The following is an 18,510-nucleotide window of genomic DNA, read 5'->3' on the forward strand; positions in this document are numbered from 1 at the left end:
AGGTTGGCGCTGTAAGACTCTCAGCACTATGTTATTAAATGTTCTTTAAAAATTCATAACTCCGGTTCTACTTATTGGATTTTTGTTGTTGTGGTCTTACTCATAAAATTATTATATATTTTTCTAACCCAGTGTTGAATATTTTTGTGGTGTATTCATTGTGGTACTGTGTGTGTGTGTTGCATAAATACTTTACACATTGTCTCTTTAGATAAGCCCGACTGTTCTGTGCCAAGCTACCAGAGGGTGAGCACAGGTTAACATTTAGTGTGTATCTAGCTTACCCTGACTAGAGTGGTGGTCCCTACTTGGACAAGATGCAAACCTCTTACAACTAGGGACCCCATTTCTAACAAGAGATAAAGGGCAATTTTCAGGACTTGCACACCTTTCCATCTTGTGTAATTGAAAAGGTTGTCAAACTAGAGATAAATGTTGAACTACTTGACAACGCGGAAAGAGGAATGCTCATTAGAGTACTTGCTGTGCCCACCCAGGTTCTGGCAGATATTCACATGCCTGAAAAGCATAGAAAACATGGCTGTACAGATGATCTGTCTTACTGATGCCTTGCTTACAGAGGCTCTGTACCGGACCGTTCAAAAGCCTTCAGTGGCTGCCTGTGTGCAAGAGAGCTATCTGTATAATTCTTTGCCATGTGCCTCGAGCAGTCTACAAGATCGCCCCCTCATACTCAGGAATGTAGGCCACTTTTATAAACCCTCCGGAACCTTGAAGTCGCTATTCAGGCCATGATTGTTGTAGGACTTACTCCGGGCCAGAATGGTGTGGTATCTTGGGCCCTAGGCACTCATGCAGCTAGAATAATGACACAGAGGCATTGTTGTAGGAACTGGAACTGGCTCAGGGTCTCCTGACCGGTGACACCTGGGATGGATGGATGGATGTGTATGGGTTGAGTATGGAACTAGCCCTCAGGGAGTGGCTGGTAACATAGGGCATATGTCAGAACACTAGGACATGCCCGGCAGGACATTACAAATGGGTGGCTGTTCCATCACCTATCTAGCAGAAACACCCTGGGATGCCCTTCACTTAGAACTTCTTACCGCACCCAAGTTGTCTACTTTCCGGAAATTACTTAAAGCGTGGCTATTTTCAGCTTAGTGGCTACTTCTTTTGAACTGTGTGTGCCTCTTTTCTTCGATGGCCTCTGTCTGGTGTCACTCTGTTATAAACTCTGCCTAGCGCCGGGATGATTTCGCACTGTAGAAATCCAATCAACACAAACATCATTCGGAGACCCTAAGAAGCGTCAATCAGGCCAAACCAAGAGTGAATAAAGGCTGAAGCAAGTTAAAAAGCTGTCAATTTGATGTGTGATAGGAATGTACAAAAAAAGCGAGTGATACAGAATGCAAGGAAATGCAAAAATAAAAGATTGTAGCATGTTTTCAATATTCAAGGTGAGAGTTGGGGTCAGAAAAAAATAAATATATCTGTAGCATGGAAGAGGGGGAGTCAAGGTTGTTTTCCATGAGATGCCTAGCTTTGCATTCATAAAATACATTTCCCTGGTGCAGAGGAGAGATTCAAAGGAAGTATTCGAGCACATAGTGTATACCTCCTTGCCTCACCATAAAATCAATCGCTACTGTAGCTGGTGTTCAGAAGCAGGTCACTGCTTTGTCTCCTTGACACAGAGTTTCATTAACTTTTCATGCTTCATTGGAGCGTGATTCGGTCGATTTTAGTTTCTGTAGTTAGCATGTTTTATGTTCATGAGTTTCGGCCACTGTTACTGTTCTTCTAATCCGAACATTTATTATAAATGTGTTTGTTTTTCAGATGGCAGACGCTGGTAGGAGGGTTTTTGCTGCATGTAACTTGGAAGCTGGGCTGGGTGGAGATCAGCAGCAGCTCAAGGTACAGTGAACTCTTTTACCTATTTCTATACAGCACTGAACTCTCACGTAGATTATGAGTGGAACAGGAAGCGATGAACTCAATTTGCTCTTCGTAGTTCGGTTTGTTTTGGTAGTCACTGCACCACCAACAAAAAACATTTTGTAATACTTCATCCATGCATGTTTCCGTTCAAGAAGGTTTATCATCATATTTTGTGTTGGGGCAATTAGAAAAATTTTAATATAACAATTCACTTTGATTTGATTTATTATGGGATTAGCGGGCACATGCATCAACGATAATTGCATTCGCAAACGGTGCGAATCGCAATTTTCGGCCGTTTGCGAATGCAATTATCAAAATTGGAATGCATCATGTATTTCGCAATTTTAGGAATCGCAATCATATTGCGATTTCTAAAATTGCGATTGCATTTCAGAAATCCAATTTCAGATTTCTGAAATGCAATCCATGATAATTTTTAAATTGCGAATTAGCAATTTGGAAGTGGTAAATTAGCATGAGGTTGAACCTCGTGCTAATTTACCGAAAACCTTCAAACATGCACAAAAGTGCATTTTTGAAAGTTGCATTTTACACACACACATGCCCTTTGCACTTAAGTTTAATTTCAGGGGTGCAGGGAGGGGTTCTTTGGACCCCCCTGCACCCTTGGAATTGCATTTTCAATTTGCGATTCGCAAATTGAAAATCGCAAAATTTAAATGCCTTCCCATTGATTCCTATGGGCCTCTTGGCCCATAGGAATCAATGGCAAGGGTTTTCCGTAATTGCGATTCACAAATTGTGAATCGCAATTAGGAAAAAATAAGAAATCGCTAAAAAAATTGCGATTTATTCATGCATTGCCGTTTGCGAATTCTTAATTGCGATTCGCTAATTTTCGCAATTAAGGATTCGCAAACGGCAACATTGATGCATGTGGCCGTAGATCTTTAGACTCTCGGGGCACTGTATGCCCTGATGATAACAAAGATAATCAATAAAGCACTGCTCAGCGTCCCCTGCTTGCATATTATTCAACAATATTCTGTCCTCAAGAGATGGAGTGTGGAAAGTGGTAGGGCAAATGCGAGAAAAATATGTTTGTTTTGCCCATGGTTAGGTACCAGAACTTACAAAGTCTTCAAGTGCTTTTGACTGTTATGATTCCTGTCTTCACAGGAAATCTGAGAGTATCCATTTTAAAATCTAGGTCCGCACAAAACCCATATGAAAGGGAAACAACACGTTTCCTACATATTATTAATTGCAGTTTTATAGATGGGCAAATGCTGAAACAGTTCATGCACTCAGTGATTATAACATCATGAGCGGATCAACCTTGGGGTCTATAGATGCGATTGGGCAGGCTCAATAACAAATAGTAAGTGTGGGGAGCAGATAGAAGTCCACATAACAGTACATCATATGCAGCCAATGAAGGCAAATCTTTGTACCGCTCTCAAGGCTATACCCTGAAAAAATGGTTTACTTTTGCCTTCTGTTTAGCAAAAATCTTTTCCGTGTTGAAGATGTTGTAAACCGTCTACCACCAGGAGCTGTATTACTTTAACAGGACATACACGATCAGACTGCGACTTGCGCACCCTCATCTGAGGTGATGTGCATTGTACTGAAAAGAAATGTGAGGTCCACAGAGGAAGCCAAACTCAAGTCTGCTCTATGGACAGCCCCCTATTAATAGACGGCCCGGCATTTTCAAATGAGGTTCAATTTTCTATTTCAAGGGGAACATCTTGATGGGAAAGAAAGGTCAGGTGATCGCTCTCACAAGCAGATACAGTGAGTAGTTGCACCTGCCTGAGGAGAGATTTCCGGAGGGTTCCTGGGACCTTCATATCCTCTCCCAAAGGACGCCCCATGATACTTACTAACTTTGCGCCACTGAGGGGCTCTTATACCTGTACCGATAATTGGGCGCATTTTCAAGGGACCGTACCACCATGCAAAAGATTGAACACGTTTTTTGGATTGGATGTGCACAGATCAATCCGTTTTATGGAACGGGTGCACTAGTATTTGCAGCTCTTCAGTGATGCAAAGTTTTCCTGGGGGGGGCGTAAACCACTCTCAAAAACCCATTGCATGGTATACCCAAAATATAACCCCCAGGCACCACAGAATGAGTGTCTTAGGATTTCCACCAGCAACCCCTGCCATTAGAAGACCTGTCTGGAGTAGGTGAGATATGAATTTGCTGGTGAGAGAACCCACAGAGTAAATCTCTTTTTGAGTAAGGTCTCCAAGCAAAGTCAATGAACACACATTTTTTAATTAAGAGAGAGAGCAAAAAGGAGAATAGATATGGGAGAAAATAATAGAACTATAAAATATACAATTTACAGTGTACAACAGCAGTTTTGATTGTGCATTAATTTCTCATCAATGCCCCAGCTGGACTAATTTCTAATTGTTTACCAGGAGAAGTATGCATGTTGTCCCAAACAACAAAGAATTATTATTCCCTCCCTCTTTGTCTATGATGTGGTGGGCAAAGGCTGTCAACCTGTCCAGCCCCTCTGCACACAAACACTCCAGGGCAGGTAAACCCGAACTGCTGGTGGTTCTTTGGACATTGGCCCCCTAGAAGCTGAAGTCCTAAAGGGGACCCCCGAAATAATATTGCAAGTACCTGTACGCAGTATATGTTTTTTTCTCATTAGGAAACCATTACCGTGTAAAATGCATTTGTGTGACATTTTTACTTACCCAATTACAAAGTTTTTGGTGTTAAAATATATATAAATTGGTCTCACATTTCTTCTTGAGTGTGTGTCTCATTTATTGATTTTGTGAGTTCAACAAATGTTTAACAGTACTTTCTGATAAGCCTAAACTGCTCGCCCCCACTTCCACTATACAGAGCATTTGGAATTATTAATTTAAACTCTAGAAGCCAATGAGGGTCGTCTGGACTTTCTACGTAGTGTACCTCTTTTTGGCACACTACATGAAAAGCCAGTTTCCTACAGGGGGCAGTTTCTGATACTGCTTCTACTCCGTACTTTCTCAAGAGAAGTAAAAAGAGATTGCATAGCAGTGGTTTTAGATCAATTGAGGAATGTTATTAAGTTACAAGTGGACTATTTAACACCAGTAATTTTGCAGGTATAATGTATTACTCTCGTTCTCCTTGACAGTGCACATAGAGAATGTTTGATATATTTCAGCACAGATTGCTATGGCAGTTGTTCAATACCAAATTATCAGCCATAATGTCGCCATTAACATAATTAAGGAACTGATATATAGTGTGTCTCCTAGTTCCTTGCTTCTCATCCTGTGTGAGTGTGATGTAATAGAATGTTCATAAGGCAAAACTCGGCTGAGAGGTAGTTGGCGGAATCGCGCTCTATCCTTCTTTTGCACAAGCAGCTATTTTATTGTTTTAAACTTTATCTTATGGCTACTTTTAATTAAAAGAAACTTTTACCTGTGGGCCACTTATACTGCACTCCCAACCCCCGCCGGTCCACCGCGGTTTCCGTTTGTGTGGAGAGGGCGAGGGAGCAGGAGGCGGGTGGGGTGGGACCAGGCTGAGGCACTTCCAGGTAGAAGCCATGAAAAGGCAGGGGGGGGGGAGCGGATGCGCGAAGCGGATGAGCCGCTGATGCGCTGAAGGTGCGCCTAAGGCAGGCCCGTCTGCGCCTTACTGGGACCAGGGCCCAGAACACCTGCCCCACGGCCCTCATATAAATTGACCTACACCCCTACACAACTTGAAAAAATTGGGAGCTTGGTTAAAACAGACTGCCTTCACTCTCTTTCCCTAGGACATGGGGACCTCTCCTGTTCAAAATGCTCTTTCACTCTGTATAGAAGCTTGGGACCGTCCAAAGAGGACCCGGTGTATATAACCTACAAAATGTTCTCACTCAATTGTAGGTCTCACCCTAAACATACGGGAGAGCTAATTGAGGACATTGACCCGGGTGTCCTTTTCTTAACAGAAACATGGATGCACAAAGATTCTGTCCCTGATGTGGTCTGCACACTACCCCAAGGATACAATATTCAACACAGTGACCGCATGGGAAAAAAAGGAGGGGGTATTGCGATAATTTATAAAGAGGTTTTTAATTGGTAAGACAAAACCCAACTTAGTACTTAACTCTGGGAGCCTTTTCTTTTCTATCTCTCTCCCAGCGACAGTCTTTCTCGGGAATTCTCATCTACCGACCAGAGGGGCCAAGGGGCGCTTTCCTTAGCTCACTCCCCGAAGTGGCAGCGTCGCTAGCAAAATCTGCCAGTTACTTCACATTGATAAGGGACCTAAATCTTCATTTTGAAGACCCTACTAAAAGGGAGACACTCGAGCTGATACAAGATCTCGCTGCAATACAACTTATACAAAAAGTTAGAGCACCAACACACAAAAGGTCATACCTTGGACCCTGTATTAACTAATATTCTGGAGCTGACCGTAGATACTCCTATCCCTCTTCCATGGACTGATCATGTAATGATTCCCTTCTCTCTAAAAACACCCTCCCACTGTAAACTCAAGGTACATAGCTCGAAGAAAGTCCGCCCTTGGTCTAAGCTTTCCGCTGAGGCATGGTCAACTCTACTCACAAACTCAAAACCTACTTTTGAGGCAGACATCACCTCGGCAGCTAAGACCTTTAACGGCTGGCTGGAATCCACACTGGATAAAGTTATACCGGAAAAAAGTTTTAACCGAAGGACGAGAGAAAATATCACCCCATGGTACTCACCTCAGCTTAGATCGCTCAAACAAAAATGCGAACAATTAGAAAGGATCTGGAGGAAGGATTTCATTGAAAGCACCAGAAATTCCTACAGAATAGCTATAAAGCGAGATCAAGCGGAAATAAAAAGGGCACAGTCACTTTACATTGAGGATAAAATTAAGCAGCATCTAACGCACACAGAGAAATCGTCAGGATCACTAAATCTCTCTTAGAGCCCAATCCCCATGACACTTCCAGAAAGTCATCTAAGGAACAGTGTAATGAACTGACGAGCTACTTTCAGGGAAAAATACAATCTATTTACAAGACTTTCCCTGTATCTCCACTACCTTGTGATCTAGACACCGTGCCAGTCGGAGTGGGGCAACAAGCCCCTAGCTATAGTTGCATGAGGGTAGCTGCCACCCCCATCCTGGAAGAATTTCTTCTTTTGAATATGGAGACTCTAGCTAAGCTAAGAGTTCATGGCATCCTCAGAATGTTACGGAAGGTCCTTCTCCTACTTCCTTCTGAAGCGAAGAAAATAGTGTTCCAGGCCCTAATTGCATTAGATTCTCTAAGCGGGAATTTACTTACCGGACTTCTATGCTATAGGCCCCCGGGGGGTTCTACAGACTATCAGAACTTCTTTGATGTTATTACTAATCTCACACTGGCCCACTCTAGAATGATTATTCTTGGAGACTTTAATCTATGGGAAGATGTGAAGGCTAACAACCACCTGCGAGATTTAAAACATACTTGTACTAATCTGGACCTCACCCAGATGGTGGAAAGCCCGACGCATGAAGGGAGGCTTGTCCTTGATTTGCTATTTTCTAACCAAACCACAACGAGGGTTCTAAATGTAATGCCTCAGAGTTGGACAGACCACTATCTAGTCCTGTTTAGCATCAGGACGGTGCATTCAAGGGACAGTGAAGGTCAGCAAAGGTCCTACAGGATAGGCAGGGAATGGGCCAAACTGGGTCAGATTAGACCCCCAGTATTTGACCCAGAGGTCACACACTTCGACCCCATACTATCGGTAGAAGAGAACTATATACTCTATACAAACCATATATCTGCCATTTTAGACCAGGTAATCCCCATGAAGAGGATAAAAAATAAAAGGAAAGCTACGGCGCCTTGGTTCAATGAGGAGCTGAAACAGCTCCGCATGCTTCGCAAGAAGGCGGAGAGGAAATGGAGGAAGGGGTTATGGGGAGGAAGATAAAATTGAACTAAGACGGAGACAGCTGCACTATAAGGAAAGCATCCTTAAGGCCAAGGCGGACTTCTATGCCAGCTCAATTGCCCACGCATCTAACGGGACAAAAGCCCTCTTTGGAATGTATGGATAATAAAGTGACAGCATCTCAAAAACTTTGCGATGAAATTGCCACACATTTCCAAGACAAGATCGCCAAGATCGTGGATAGTCTCACTGTTAATAACAAGGATGAACAACTTAATCCTGTACAGACGGGAGCTGAAGATCAATTACCATCGGTATATCTGAATAGTTTTCAAACCCTCCCAGAAGCTGCATTTGACAGTCTGGTCGAGAGTGTCTCCTCGGGCTCACCGAATGATCCCTTCCCCTCCAGAATATGGAAGTCATCTGGCCGAGACTCTCTACCTTGGCTGAGGCAGATATGTAATCAGTCCCTGGAGAAAGGAGAGGTCCCAGAGGAATGGAAACTGGCAGTGGTGACTCCACTGATTAAAAAGCCTTCCCTGGATCCTTCAGTACCGGCCAATTTCAGGCCTATTTCTCTCCTGCCCTACCCAGTGTAGATCCTAGAGAAAACAGTTAGCAGGGAACTGTCGTGTTTTCTGGACTATAATTTCCTACTTGATAAAGACCAGTTTGGCTTCCGCCCTGGCCACGAGATGGAGACGGCCTTGGTCACAATGCTGGATAACCTGCGGATGCGTGCCGACAACGGGAAGCGGCTGTGTTAGTGCTTCTCGATATGTCGGCCGCATTCGACACGGTGAACCACCTCATCCTACTGGAAAGACTACAGAATCTGGGAGTGAGGGGGCGGGCACTGCTATGGCTACAATCCTACCTGGCAGGACGTCACCAGGTGATAACACTAGCTCCTTTACGGCCAGTAAATCATCAGTCATCCATGGCGTGCCGCAGGGCTCTGCAATTAGTCCAATCTTATTTAATATTTATCTGCAGCCCCTGCTTCCCATTATAAAGTCTGCGGAGTCTGTACAGTCAATTACGCGGATGATACACAACTGCCATTCTCTCTGGAAGGTGACAACGCAGTATCCGTTGACCTGTTTCAGGAATGCATGCGGAAGACAGCCAACTGGCTTAGTAGGAATTCCCTTCAGTTTAACGCAGGAAAGACTGAGGTGGTCTACTGTTCCTCGGGTAGGCCACCTAGACAATTCCCCTCTGAATTTAGGCTTACCCCCAGAGGAGGAACCATTGACCCCGGCAAGCAGAGTACGTAATCTGGGGGTGCTGATTGACAAGGATCTCCAGATGGAATCACAGGCTAATAAGACCGCCAATGTCTGCTTGCCTTAATACGTATGCTGCGTAAAATACTTCCCTTGCTACCTATAGAGGCGCGCCCACTGGTAGTAAGTAGTATAGTGGGTAGCAGGCTGGATTATTGTAATTCCTTGTATCTGGGAGCCCCACTATACATTTTGCAGGGGCTCCAAAGAATCCAGTCTGCAGCAGCTAAACATGCCCTTGGCTGGCAACGCTGCTCCTCGGCAACACTGGCTTTGAGAGAGCTGCACTGGCTACCAGTGGTGGAACGTATTCGCTTTAAATCCCTGTGTTTGGTTTTTAAAGTGGTACATGAGCTAGGGCCATTTCCTATGCGAGAAAGGTTCTCCTGGTATCAACCCACTAGGCAGCTTCGATCGTCCAGTACCGCCCTACTTACGGTGCCTAGGTTCAAACGGGCCAGGCTAGGAGGTAGAGCATTCAGTGTGGCTGGCGCTCGGTTGTGGAATGGACTTCCCCAGAGCCTTAGACAGATTAGCGCCTTGCTAGAGTTTTGCAGAAACTTGAAAACCTGGCTCTTTCCTAAAGCTATTTAGGCTCTGGCAGGTGCGACCTACTCAATTGTGGCTCAGTTTGTAGTCTGAAGCGCCAGGATACCCGTGGGGTGACAGTAAGCGCTATATAAGTTTTAAAATCAATCAATCAATCAATCAATTCTCTTGCGGCTGAACTACTGTAATTCACTGTATTTATGAGCCCCAAAGTCCACCCTAAAGAAGCTCCAGGTGGCACAGAACTGCACTGCACGACTCTTGACAGGATGCGGCAGCACACAGTCAGCGAGACCTAGTATTAACCCCTTCCATGCTGCCGTCGGCCATTGGCCGACGGCAGCACTACCTCCCTGGTGCTGCCGTCGGCCAATGGCCGACGCGGCCCCGCCCGTTTTTTAAAATGGCCGCACTGCCACGGAAGCAGCCAACGGGTTAATGCCCTCCATTGGCTATCAATAAAGTAAAGGATCTCCTTCAAGGCCCTGTGCATTGATCATAAGACTCTTAGGGGCACTGGCCCCCGCATTAATCAGTCTCTGATCACTGCCTATCATCCCAAAAAATCTCTTTGCTCAGAGAATTTAAACCTAGCCTGCACCCCTAAAATCAATAGGCTGTGGAGTGGAGGCCGCTCATTCTCATACAACAGCTAGGCTATGGAACTCCCTCCCTCTCAACCCTCCAGCTGGAAACTTCCCATTTCACCTTCTGGAAGGGTCTTAAAACATGTCTATTCAAGAATAGCAATTGCTAGCTTCCTCTTTTCAGCCTGCACTGCTGCTAGCACTGGGATGCCTCAGGGTAGCCATGCACTTTATAAATGTTAATTAATGAGTGCTTGGTTTGGATGGCGTAATTGTTTGCAATGATCTTCTTTAACAACAATTTTAGGAATGTAATGATGTATGTGATAATCTTATGTTCTCTTCCTTGACAAATCTGGCAATGCAGTGATTCATGCTATATTATCTTATGTGACCTAATTTTATTTTAATACCTTAAGGATGAAATTTGATCTTTCCTCGTGATTTAGGATTGGTTACTTACTTGTACAGCAAGTGTGAATATGTATTTTCTTTCACTTTGCTTTCTGTTGTTTTTATTGTTTTCTGAAGGAAGAAGATGGGTTATATCCTGTGTCTCCTAGTTCCTTGATGCTCAGCCTGTGTGAGTGTGATGTAATAGAATGTTCATGAGTGCATGGTTTGGATGAGTAAGCAGTTGGAATGAGTGGGGCTGAGCAGCAGGATGCTGCTCCCGGTGGGGCCTTTACCATCTTACCTGTAACCTAATAAACCTACATAGTCTGCTCTACTGGCTACTGGACTAACTACCTACAAGAAGCCTACTTCATTTACTAAAGGAACCACCCATGTACTTATGGTTAATTAAGAAGAGCATTAGAGCCTGTTATATCAATAGGCATGATATTGGCAGATTGGTCATTTGGAAACCTACATTTTAGTGTATGTAGTTGGAGGCACATGAACTGATTTAAAAAGCAATTTTGGCCTTGGACTACTCTGAGCCTCATAGAACAGTGTTGAAGGAATAACCCATACTTTGTTGTAAATATGGAACTGCACAACAGACTTTTCCTTCCCAAACAAATGGCAGTTAGTCACCTGTTCTTATAAACCATATGTGCACCTATTCTATCAAGTGAATTATCTCTTATTTTTTAAGATATTGTACCAGTTGCACCATACATCAGTGGAAAATACATGTTAACAATCCGTACCAAAACCCGTTTTTGCTTAGATTTTGCATGAATTCAGGTTATTTGTGCAAAATGATGATTATTATTACTAATAGAACTTGAACGTCAACTTCACGCCAGGGTAATAAAACACCTATATTATCTATTTTAAAAAAAAATCACTTAATTCAATCATGCTTTCTTTGATGATTGCACCTTTGTTATGTTATGTTACATTAAAATTATTTGTAGAGCGCGCTTACACCACACGGTGTCATGGCGCTGGGAGCGGGAGGACGGCAGCAGAAGGATAAGAGGAGCTTTACTCGTATGCTTGTAAAAAAAGAAGGGTTTTCTCCGATTGGTTGCCCTTAAATGATATCTGACAAACATCTGCTGCAACCAAAATGTAAAGCTTGTTTTTTCCAATTGGTTATAAAAAGCTATATCTTTGAAGGGAATTAAAGTAAAAATGCCACAAATCTCTACTAACAATATCTTGTGACAGACTCATGACATTTTTGCTAGCAGGTCGCAGTGAGTCATGATTCGGAGTATCATACTGTGGTTCCATTTTATGCACATTGAAAGAGAAAAATTGTTGGATTTGTACCACATTATTTTGTACAACAAATATGATCCTCAAACTTGGAAAAAGTGGTCACAAGTTTGCTTCAATAAATTCAACTTGTTATATATTTCTTTAAGTATTTTAAAATGGCTCAAATCTACATTAAGACAGGTAAATTCAAAAGGTTGCGGCTAAAAACTATCCTCTCTGGAGATCAGAACACCTCTTGTCCTATTTATGAGTCCGCCCTCCCCATTAGACACTTCACATATAGGAAGCATCTTTGGCTTTATAGTTGATACATGAGGACTAGCAGAATTAGATACAGTTTCACACATCTTGAATATTGACTTGGAGCGAGATTCACTCCAAGAATTAAATATGAGTTAGAATGGCAAAACAGCTATATGTTTTTCTAATTAATAAAGTGTCAAGCTCATTTATGAGGTCTAGAATAACCATACGGCTGAGTATGTGTGTGTGTGTGTATGTATGGGTGTGTATGTATATGTATATATACATATATATATCTATCAACATGCAGAGACTCACAGGTTGCTTGTTCAAAGTGCTTTAATTGATTGCATAAACCTCAGTGTATATATATATATATATATATATATATATATATATATATATATATATATATATATATATATATATATATATATATATATATATATATTACCTACTGGCGATAGCCAGTAGGTATATATAGTTAGGATTGTTTTCCGTAGGGAAATCGCAACATTCTATTGGGAATAACTTTGGCGCCGGTTGAGGAATCTTCCTGAAATTTTCCTTAACTTTGCCGTGCGGCGCTCCGGTCCTTCCCTGGAAGTTTGGGGGGGATTCGTCAAGCGGGGGCCGAGATAAAAGGGGGGTCCCAAAACGTGTTTTCCCCATGTTAATTTCCATAGGGCGGTTGGACTCACTTTTAGCCCGAACGGCTGAATGGTTTTCCACCAAAGTTGGCAAAATTGTAGGGACTGGTAGCCCGATGTGCCTTTGCTATGTCTCAAGATATGTGCTCCAGTGGTTTTTACGAAAATTAACTTTGAAAAAATATATATTGGGCTACATTGGGCTATATATATGTTAGAGCCCAAATGTAGCCCAATGTAGCCCAATGTAGCCCAAAGATGGCCACCAGAGACAAAAAAACAAATTGAGCCCAAATATCAGCCAGATGTAGCCCAACTATAGCCCAGTGACAGAATGTCCCAGAGTGTTCTAAAGAACAACTAGAGCGCTAACAGTCTTACTTATGACAAAAGTATGGCACACCTGAAGTCATCTTGATTGGAATAAAGTGTTAACACTTAAAACATTTAATTTGCAAAGGAACAAAATGAGGGGGTTCATTTTGCCATAGAAATTATGATTAGTGCTGAAGAAAGAAAAATTAGGGCACATTTTGAGTGACTTCTCAAATCCTCTTCTATTTCATTAAAGAAATTCTGACATGCAGACTGAAACATGCACTTTGAATACCAGCAGCAGACTTCCCTGGTGAGCAGTAGCTTTACTACAGTGATCTAATGAGCAACTAGAGTGCTAACATTCAGAATTTATGGCAAATGTGTGACACATCTGAATGCCTTCTTGATTGAACCAAACAAGCAATGAAAATGCAATAGATCTTGCCCTCATTTAAGTTAAAGCCATTCTGTTTGTAATTAGGTGGCTTTTTAGCTTTGCTTTTATTAGTGTTTTTAAAACTTTCATGTAAATAACATGCATATGTATGCATATATGTATATGTATGCATGCATTTATATTTGTATGGATATGCAGATTATATATGTTTATATATGTATGTATATATATATATATATATATATATATATATATATATATATATATACACATACATATATATAAATGCATATGCATATATATGCATATATATATGTGTATATGTGTGCGTGTAGAGAGAGGTAGAGAGGTAGAGGTGTAGAGGTAGAGAGGTAGATGGCCACCAGAGACAAAAGAGCCTGTGCTTAAAAACTCTGTTAGCAAAGCAGGCATTTGAGATTTAAAAAACGTTTTAATATATAAAAACATTATCCGCTAATAGAATTAGCATTTAAAAAACCTTTGAAATTCACTGAAAAAACCATAGGTTTCAGGCCTTATATAGTTAGGAATTAGCATTTAAAAAACCTTGCAAATTCACTGAAAAAAACCATAGGTTTCAGGCCTTATATAGTTAGGAATTAGCATTTAAAAAACCTTTGAAATTCACTGAAAAAAAACCATAGGTTTCAGGCCTTATATAGTTAGGAATTAGCATTTAAAAAACCTTGCAAATTCACTGAAAAAACCATAGGTTTCAGGCCTTATATAGTTAGGAATTAGCATTTAAAAAACCTTTGAGATTCACTGAAAAAACATAGGTTTCAAGAGTTATATAGTTAGGAATTAGCTTTTAAAAAACCTTTGAAATTCACTCAAAAAACTATAAGTTTTAGTGGTGTTATAGTTAGCTGGACATTTTACTCATACAAAACCATTGAAATTGCTCCTATATAGTTAGTTGTACTAACTATATTTTGCGCACCCGCAATCCACTGCTGATGATGTCACATATTAGATCATTCATGACATGGTCAGTGACATCACTGATGACATCTCAAATGACATCACTGATGACTATGGAGAATTGAGACACTATTGGAGGGGGATAGTGAAGGAATCATTGAAGAGCCCCATTAAAGATTGTCGTATCCTGGTACACAGTAAGGTCACCATTTACTGTGCTTTAAAAGATAATCCAATTTAATATATAAATACTAACGTGTTTTGGAATGCACTATTTCTTACTGCACTGCACTGTTTGTAGTGATCAGGCTCGCTCGCTGCACTCCCTTTGCATCGTATTGGGGCTGGTCTAACAAAATTTGCCAGGGCTGCTTTGGGTTCCCAGTCAGGCCCTGAACACAGCAACTGGGAAGCAAACTGAAGCTTTCTCAACCCATTTTAATAATATTTACATGGGTACCACCTGCCACCACTCGATAATTTGGAAGTGCCAAATCCCCATTCTGCAAATATTCACTTCTTGTAATTTCTTTGAACTTCTGATTTGCGAATGGCCAATCAATCAATCCAATAGTAGCGATCCGCTAACAGGTAATACTAAACTACAAATCATTGAAAATTTTGCTTTGGTGTTCAATATTACTGATTCCTTTATTTAAAGTACTTTGTACATAGCAGCCACCATTTTAACGGTCGCAAGCAGTTTGCAACTGGTTTACAAATCACATTCTTTTGTACATAAGGCCCTTTAGCTCCTATTTTGATGTGTCTATTCCAAAATTTACTTAAAATATGTCCGTTTTGGAGGATGAGGAGAACATTCAGCATCAGACACCAAAGATTGATTCCATGTAAGCCACTTTAAATGGAAGAATATGTGCTAATCCAGAGGACTGTACACCAGCAGATGCAGTGGACAAACGGGTGAGGATTGTTCAGAGTTACTTTTCCAGATGGAACAAACCAGATTCATGTTGGATGTGGCATGTGTTGGTGATCTTGCTTCTACCATGACCGCTGGAGTTGCTATTCTGGCTTAAAGTCATATGTGGCTAGGAGTCTGTAAAGTAGAAAAATCAGCTCTTTTGAAGATCAGTTTCTCTTGCAAGAAGGGGGTTGGAGAATATTTGGAATGGATGGTAACAAAGGCCTTTAAGGACAGAAACCATGCACTCGTTTACAAGAGTAAAGAAACTTCTTCCTCTAACACAAGAGAGTTAAAAATCTTCGAAATCCAGAAGGAAGCATTTTTCATTCTTTAGATCTGGAATGAAGCCGAGCACAGTATATCAGCCAGAAGGACAGTAATTTAAACAATCCTGACTCGTGGGATGTGGTGGAATCCTTCGTTTCAGTTCGAGGATGTATCCACCTTTCCACCTTGTTGTGCTGGTGTGGGAGCCTGAAGTCACGGAGTAATCGGTGGTACAGGTTGTTTGGAGAGGTTACTCTACAGACACTCCAAAGTCTGGTTTATCCCTACTCCCATCTCCAGGTGCAAGGTGAGGGCAAAGATACATTTTCAGGACTCAAGAATCTGATAAGGAAGACAATGTGCTACCAGTTCCTTCCAACAAAAGCGGCCAAGGAATATAGTCCTTCCTACCTCTTGTAAACAAAGAAAAGTCTTACGTGTTTTTCATTCAGTCCTCCGTCTCAAGGGAGTAAATGCTTAGACTTCTGCGATCCACTTTAAGTGTGAGTGGCCCCAAACAGTTATTTCTTTAATTCAGCCTGGGCGATTTCTAATATCTCTGAATTAACAGAATGCATATGTACACATTCCTATGCACGAGGAATATCTGAGATTTCAGTTTAACATTCTAACATTTGCAGTGGAAACGGTTCAAAAGTACATGTTCCAAATGTGAGATCCTGTCTAGCAGCATTACTTTATTACCAAGGTATTATTTTCCATCCTATTTGGAAGGTTAGTTGATTCATTCTTCATCAAGATCTCAGACACATCATAATCGCCATAGAGTTCTTTCGTTGCCTCAATTCCATACCTTTTTTTGACAATGTGTGGCAAATCCAAGATGATCACAATGTAGTGCTTCTGATGGAGCGAGATAGAAAACAAAATTTTGTTTAAACTCGCGAAGTCACATTTCCATAACATGAATAATAATATTAATATTTTGTGATATGTTGTGCTAATACAACTTAGATTAAACTTTACACATGGGGGGACTAACATGTGTGCTCATAAACGTGCATATTTGTTGCATCTTTTTGTTCGTGCAAAATAATAAAATAATTTATTGTTTTAGTTTCTGTCATTACTAACTGCTGCAAAGATTTAAAGAAGCATGTGCTTATTTTGCTTCCCCTTGTCTTTGTGATGTCATTTCTACTATTCTAGGTGCGAATAAGTCTTATGGATTGGTAGATATAAACGCTGCTTTATTTGTTTGCATTTACTAGGTAACATTTGACTAATCGGGTTGGTTAATTAATTAGTGAACCCAGGGGTGGATACAGAATCTACATTATTTCTTACATTAATACTTTTCTTGTGTTTGTTTTATACTAGAAAGCTTAAGTTGCCTGCTTTTGGGCCTAGTCACTTGAGTCACAGAAAAGAGCTGACATGTAATTCTGCAAAAGTCACGAGACGCCCATTCTGAATTAAAGTGTTTATCAAAGCTGCATTCACAAAGCAAAAGCTGACGTGTTGTCATCATTCTGTCGGACGTGGCCAAGGTCGAAAGTGAACATTTTGTCGGTCTTAACTTGGCATCCGCGGAAGTCTATGGACGCAGAGAGAGAACATTTATATACAAATGTTGCAAACCCAGGAAGCTCCTGGTTGCATTCGGAAGAGACAATGGTCCTTAAGAAAATTGACTTGATGGAAATTTTGTAATGTGGGTGACATGTCACTTGTCACTCTCAGCCAATGGGACGTCGAAGATTTTTGAAAACTTTCCTTTGCATAGTTTAGTTAGCGTAGAAAGGTATAAAAAGTCATGCCCCTAGGGATGGGCTGGCTGCTGCTTTCTGACTTTCTGATGAGGGTGATGTGCTGTCGGACTTTGCTTGGAGCACGTAAGAATCCTCAAAGAACTTTACTTTAATTTCTATTATTTTAGCTCAGTTAGAGATATAGGTTTTAGAAATGCTAAACTTTTAATAATTCTCTTAAACTTTGATTAAATTGCTTAAACTGCTTTTTCTCATAATTCTTACATACATGTTTACTTTAATGCTAATAAAATTCATTTATAAAACATTCAACTTATATACCATAATTTAGTAATAGAAATCTTACTTTTGGCAAACAAGCTGGTCTTGATTATTCAGAAGTGTGGGTTACTATTAGCTAGATCACGTCGCCTATGGTGGTCGTTTAAATAGTGAGAATGTGTTATAATGACAATATTCTTTTCGCCAATGTATAATAGTGTATATAGTTTGTAAATTAGGTGTATATAGATTTATTCTGACCACCTGATTCAGTAGGCCCAAAATATGTCAGGTTTATAAATGGGTCCATGAGTTAGTGTAGAGTTTGTTATTAGGTTATGAAGTAGGGTAGCGTTGTTTATGACATATTTTCTATAGCCCGCTGGATCAATTCTCTGGTAGCAGAAATTGATGGTTGCTAAGGGGTAACCAAGGTAATATGTTGGTTGCTAAGGGTTATTAAAGTGTTATGATATGGAAATAGGATCGATGTTTTAACACATGTTGAGTCCGTTATTCGTGCTATCTGTAAGCTATACCGGTATAGATTGTGTGGCGAGAAATTAGTCACGCAAATCATCTGTTCTGTTTGTAGTGATATCGCCGAGTATCACAATTGGTATCGCCGTGTACCAGGAGTATTGTCGCCGTGCAATACAGTGTTGTCGCCGAGCAGCACAGTGTTAGGGCTAGGTGTGAATCTTGAATAGTGAGGGTTTTCTAAGAAATTAGAGCAGCATGAGAATAGGGACAAAGTGCCTTGCATAAAACTCACTGTGATAAGAGTATTAGTTATATTCGAGCTTGAGTGAAGGGTAGGATAACGTCGGTGCATGATTATCTATAAACAGGTTAGAGTCCTGTACGGGTACATGTTT

At 41.1% G+C, this 18,510-nt stretch overlaps 1 protein-coding gene across 3 annotated transcripts in view; it reads left to right on the forward strand.

Moving 5' to 3' along the window:
• SLC35D4 (solute carrier family 35 member D4) overlaps positions 1 to 18,510 on the forward strand; it is a 570,185-nt gene that overhangs the window by 56,059 nt on the left and 495,616 nt on the right. For all 3 annotated transcript variants that reach the window (XR_013610546.1, XR_013610545.1, XM_078687423.1), the window contains one exon: positions 1,810 to 1,887. Coding sequence is in view for 1 of the 3 variants with exons in the window: in XM_078687423.1 (XP_078543549.1) it covers positions 1,810 to 1,887 (78 nt within the window). In the remaining 2 variants the exon portion in view is untranslated. The remainder of the gene's footprint in view (positions 1 to 1,809; positions 1,888 to 18,510) is intronic.

Source organism: Lissotriton helveticus, chromosome 4_1 (assembly GCF_964261635.1).
Source record: "Lissotriton helveticus chromosome 4_1, aLisHel1.1, whole genome shotgun sequence".
Classification (NCBI taxonomy): Eukaryota; Metazoa; Chordata; class Amphibia; order Caudata; family Salamandridae; genus Lissotriton; species Lissotriton helveticus.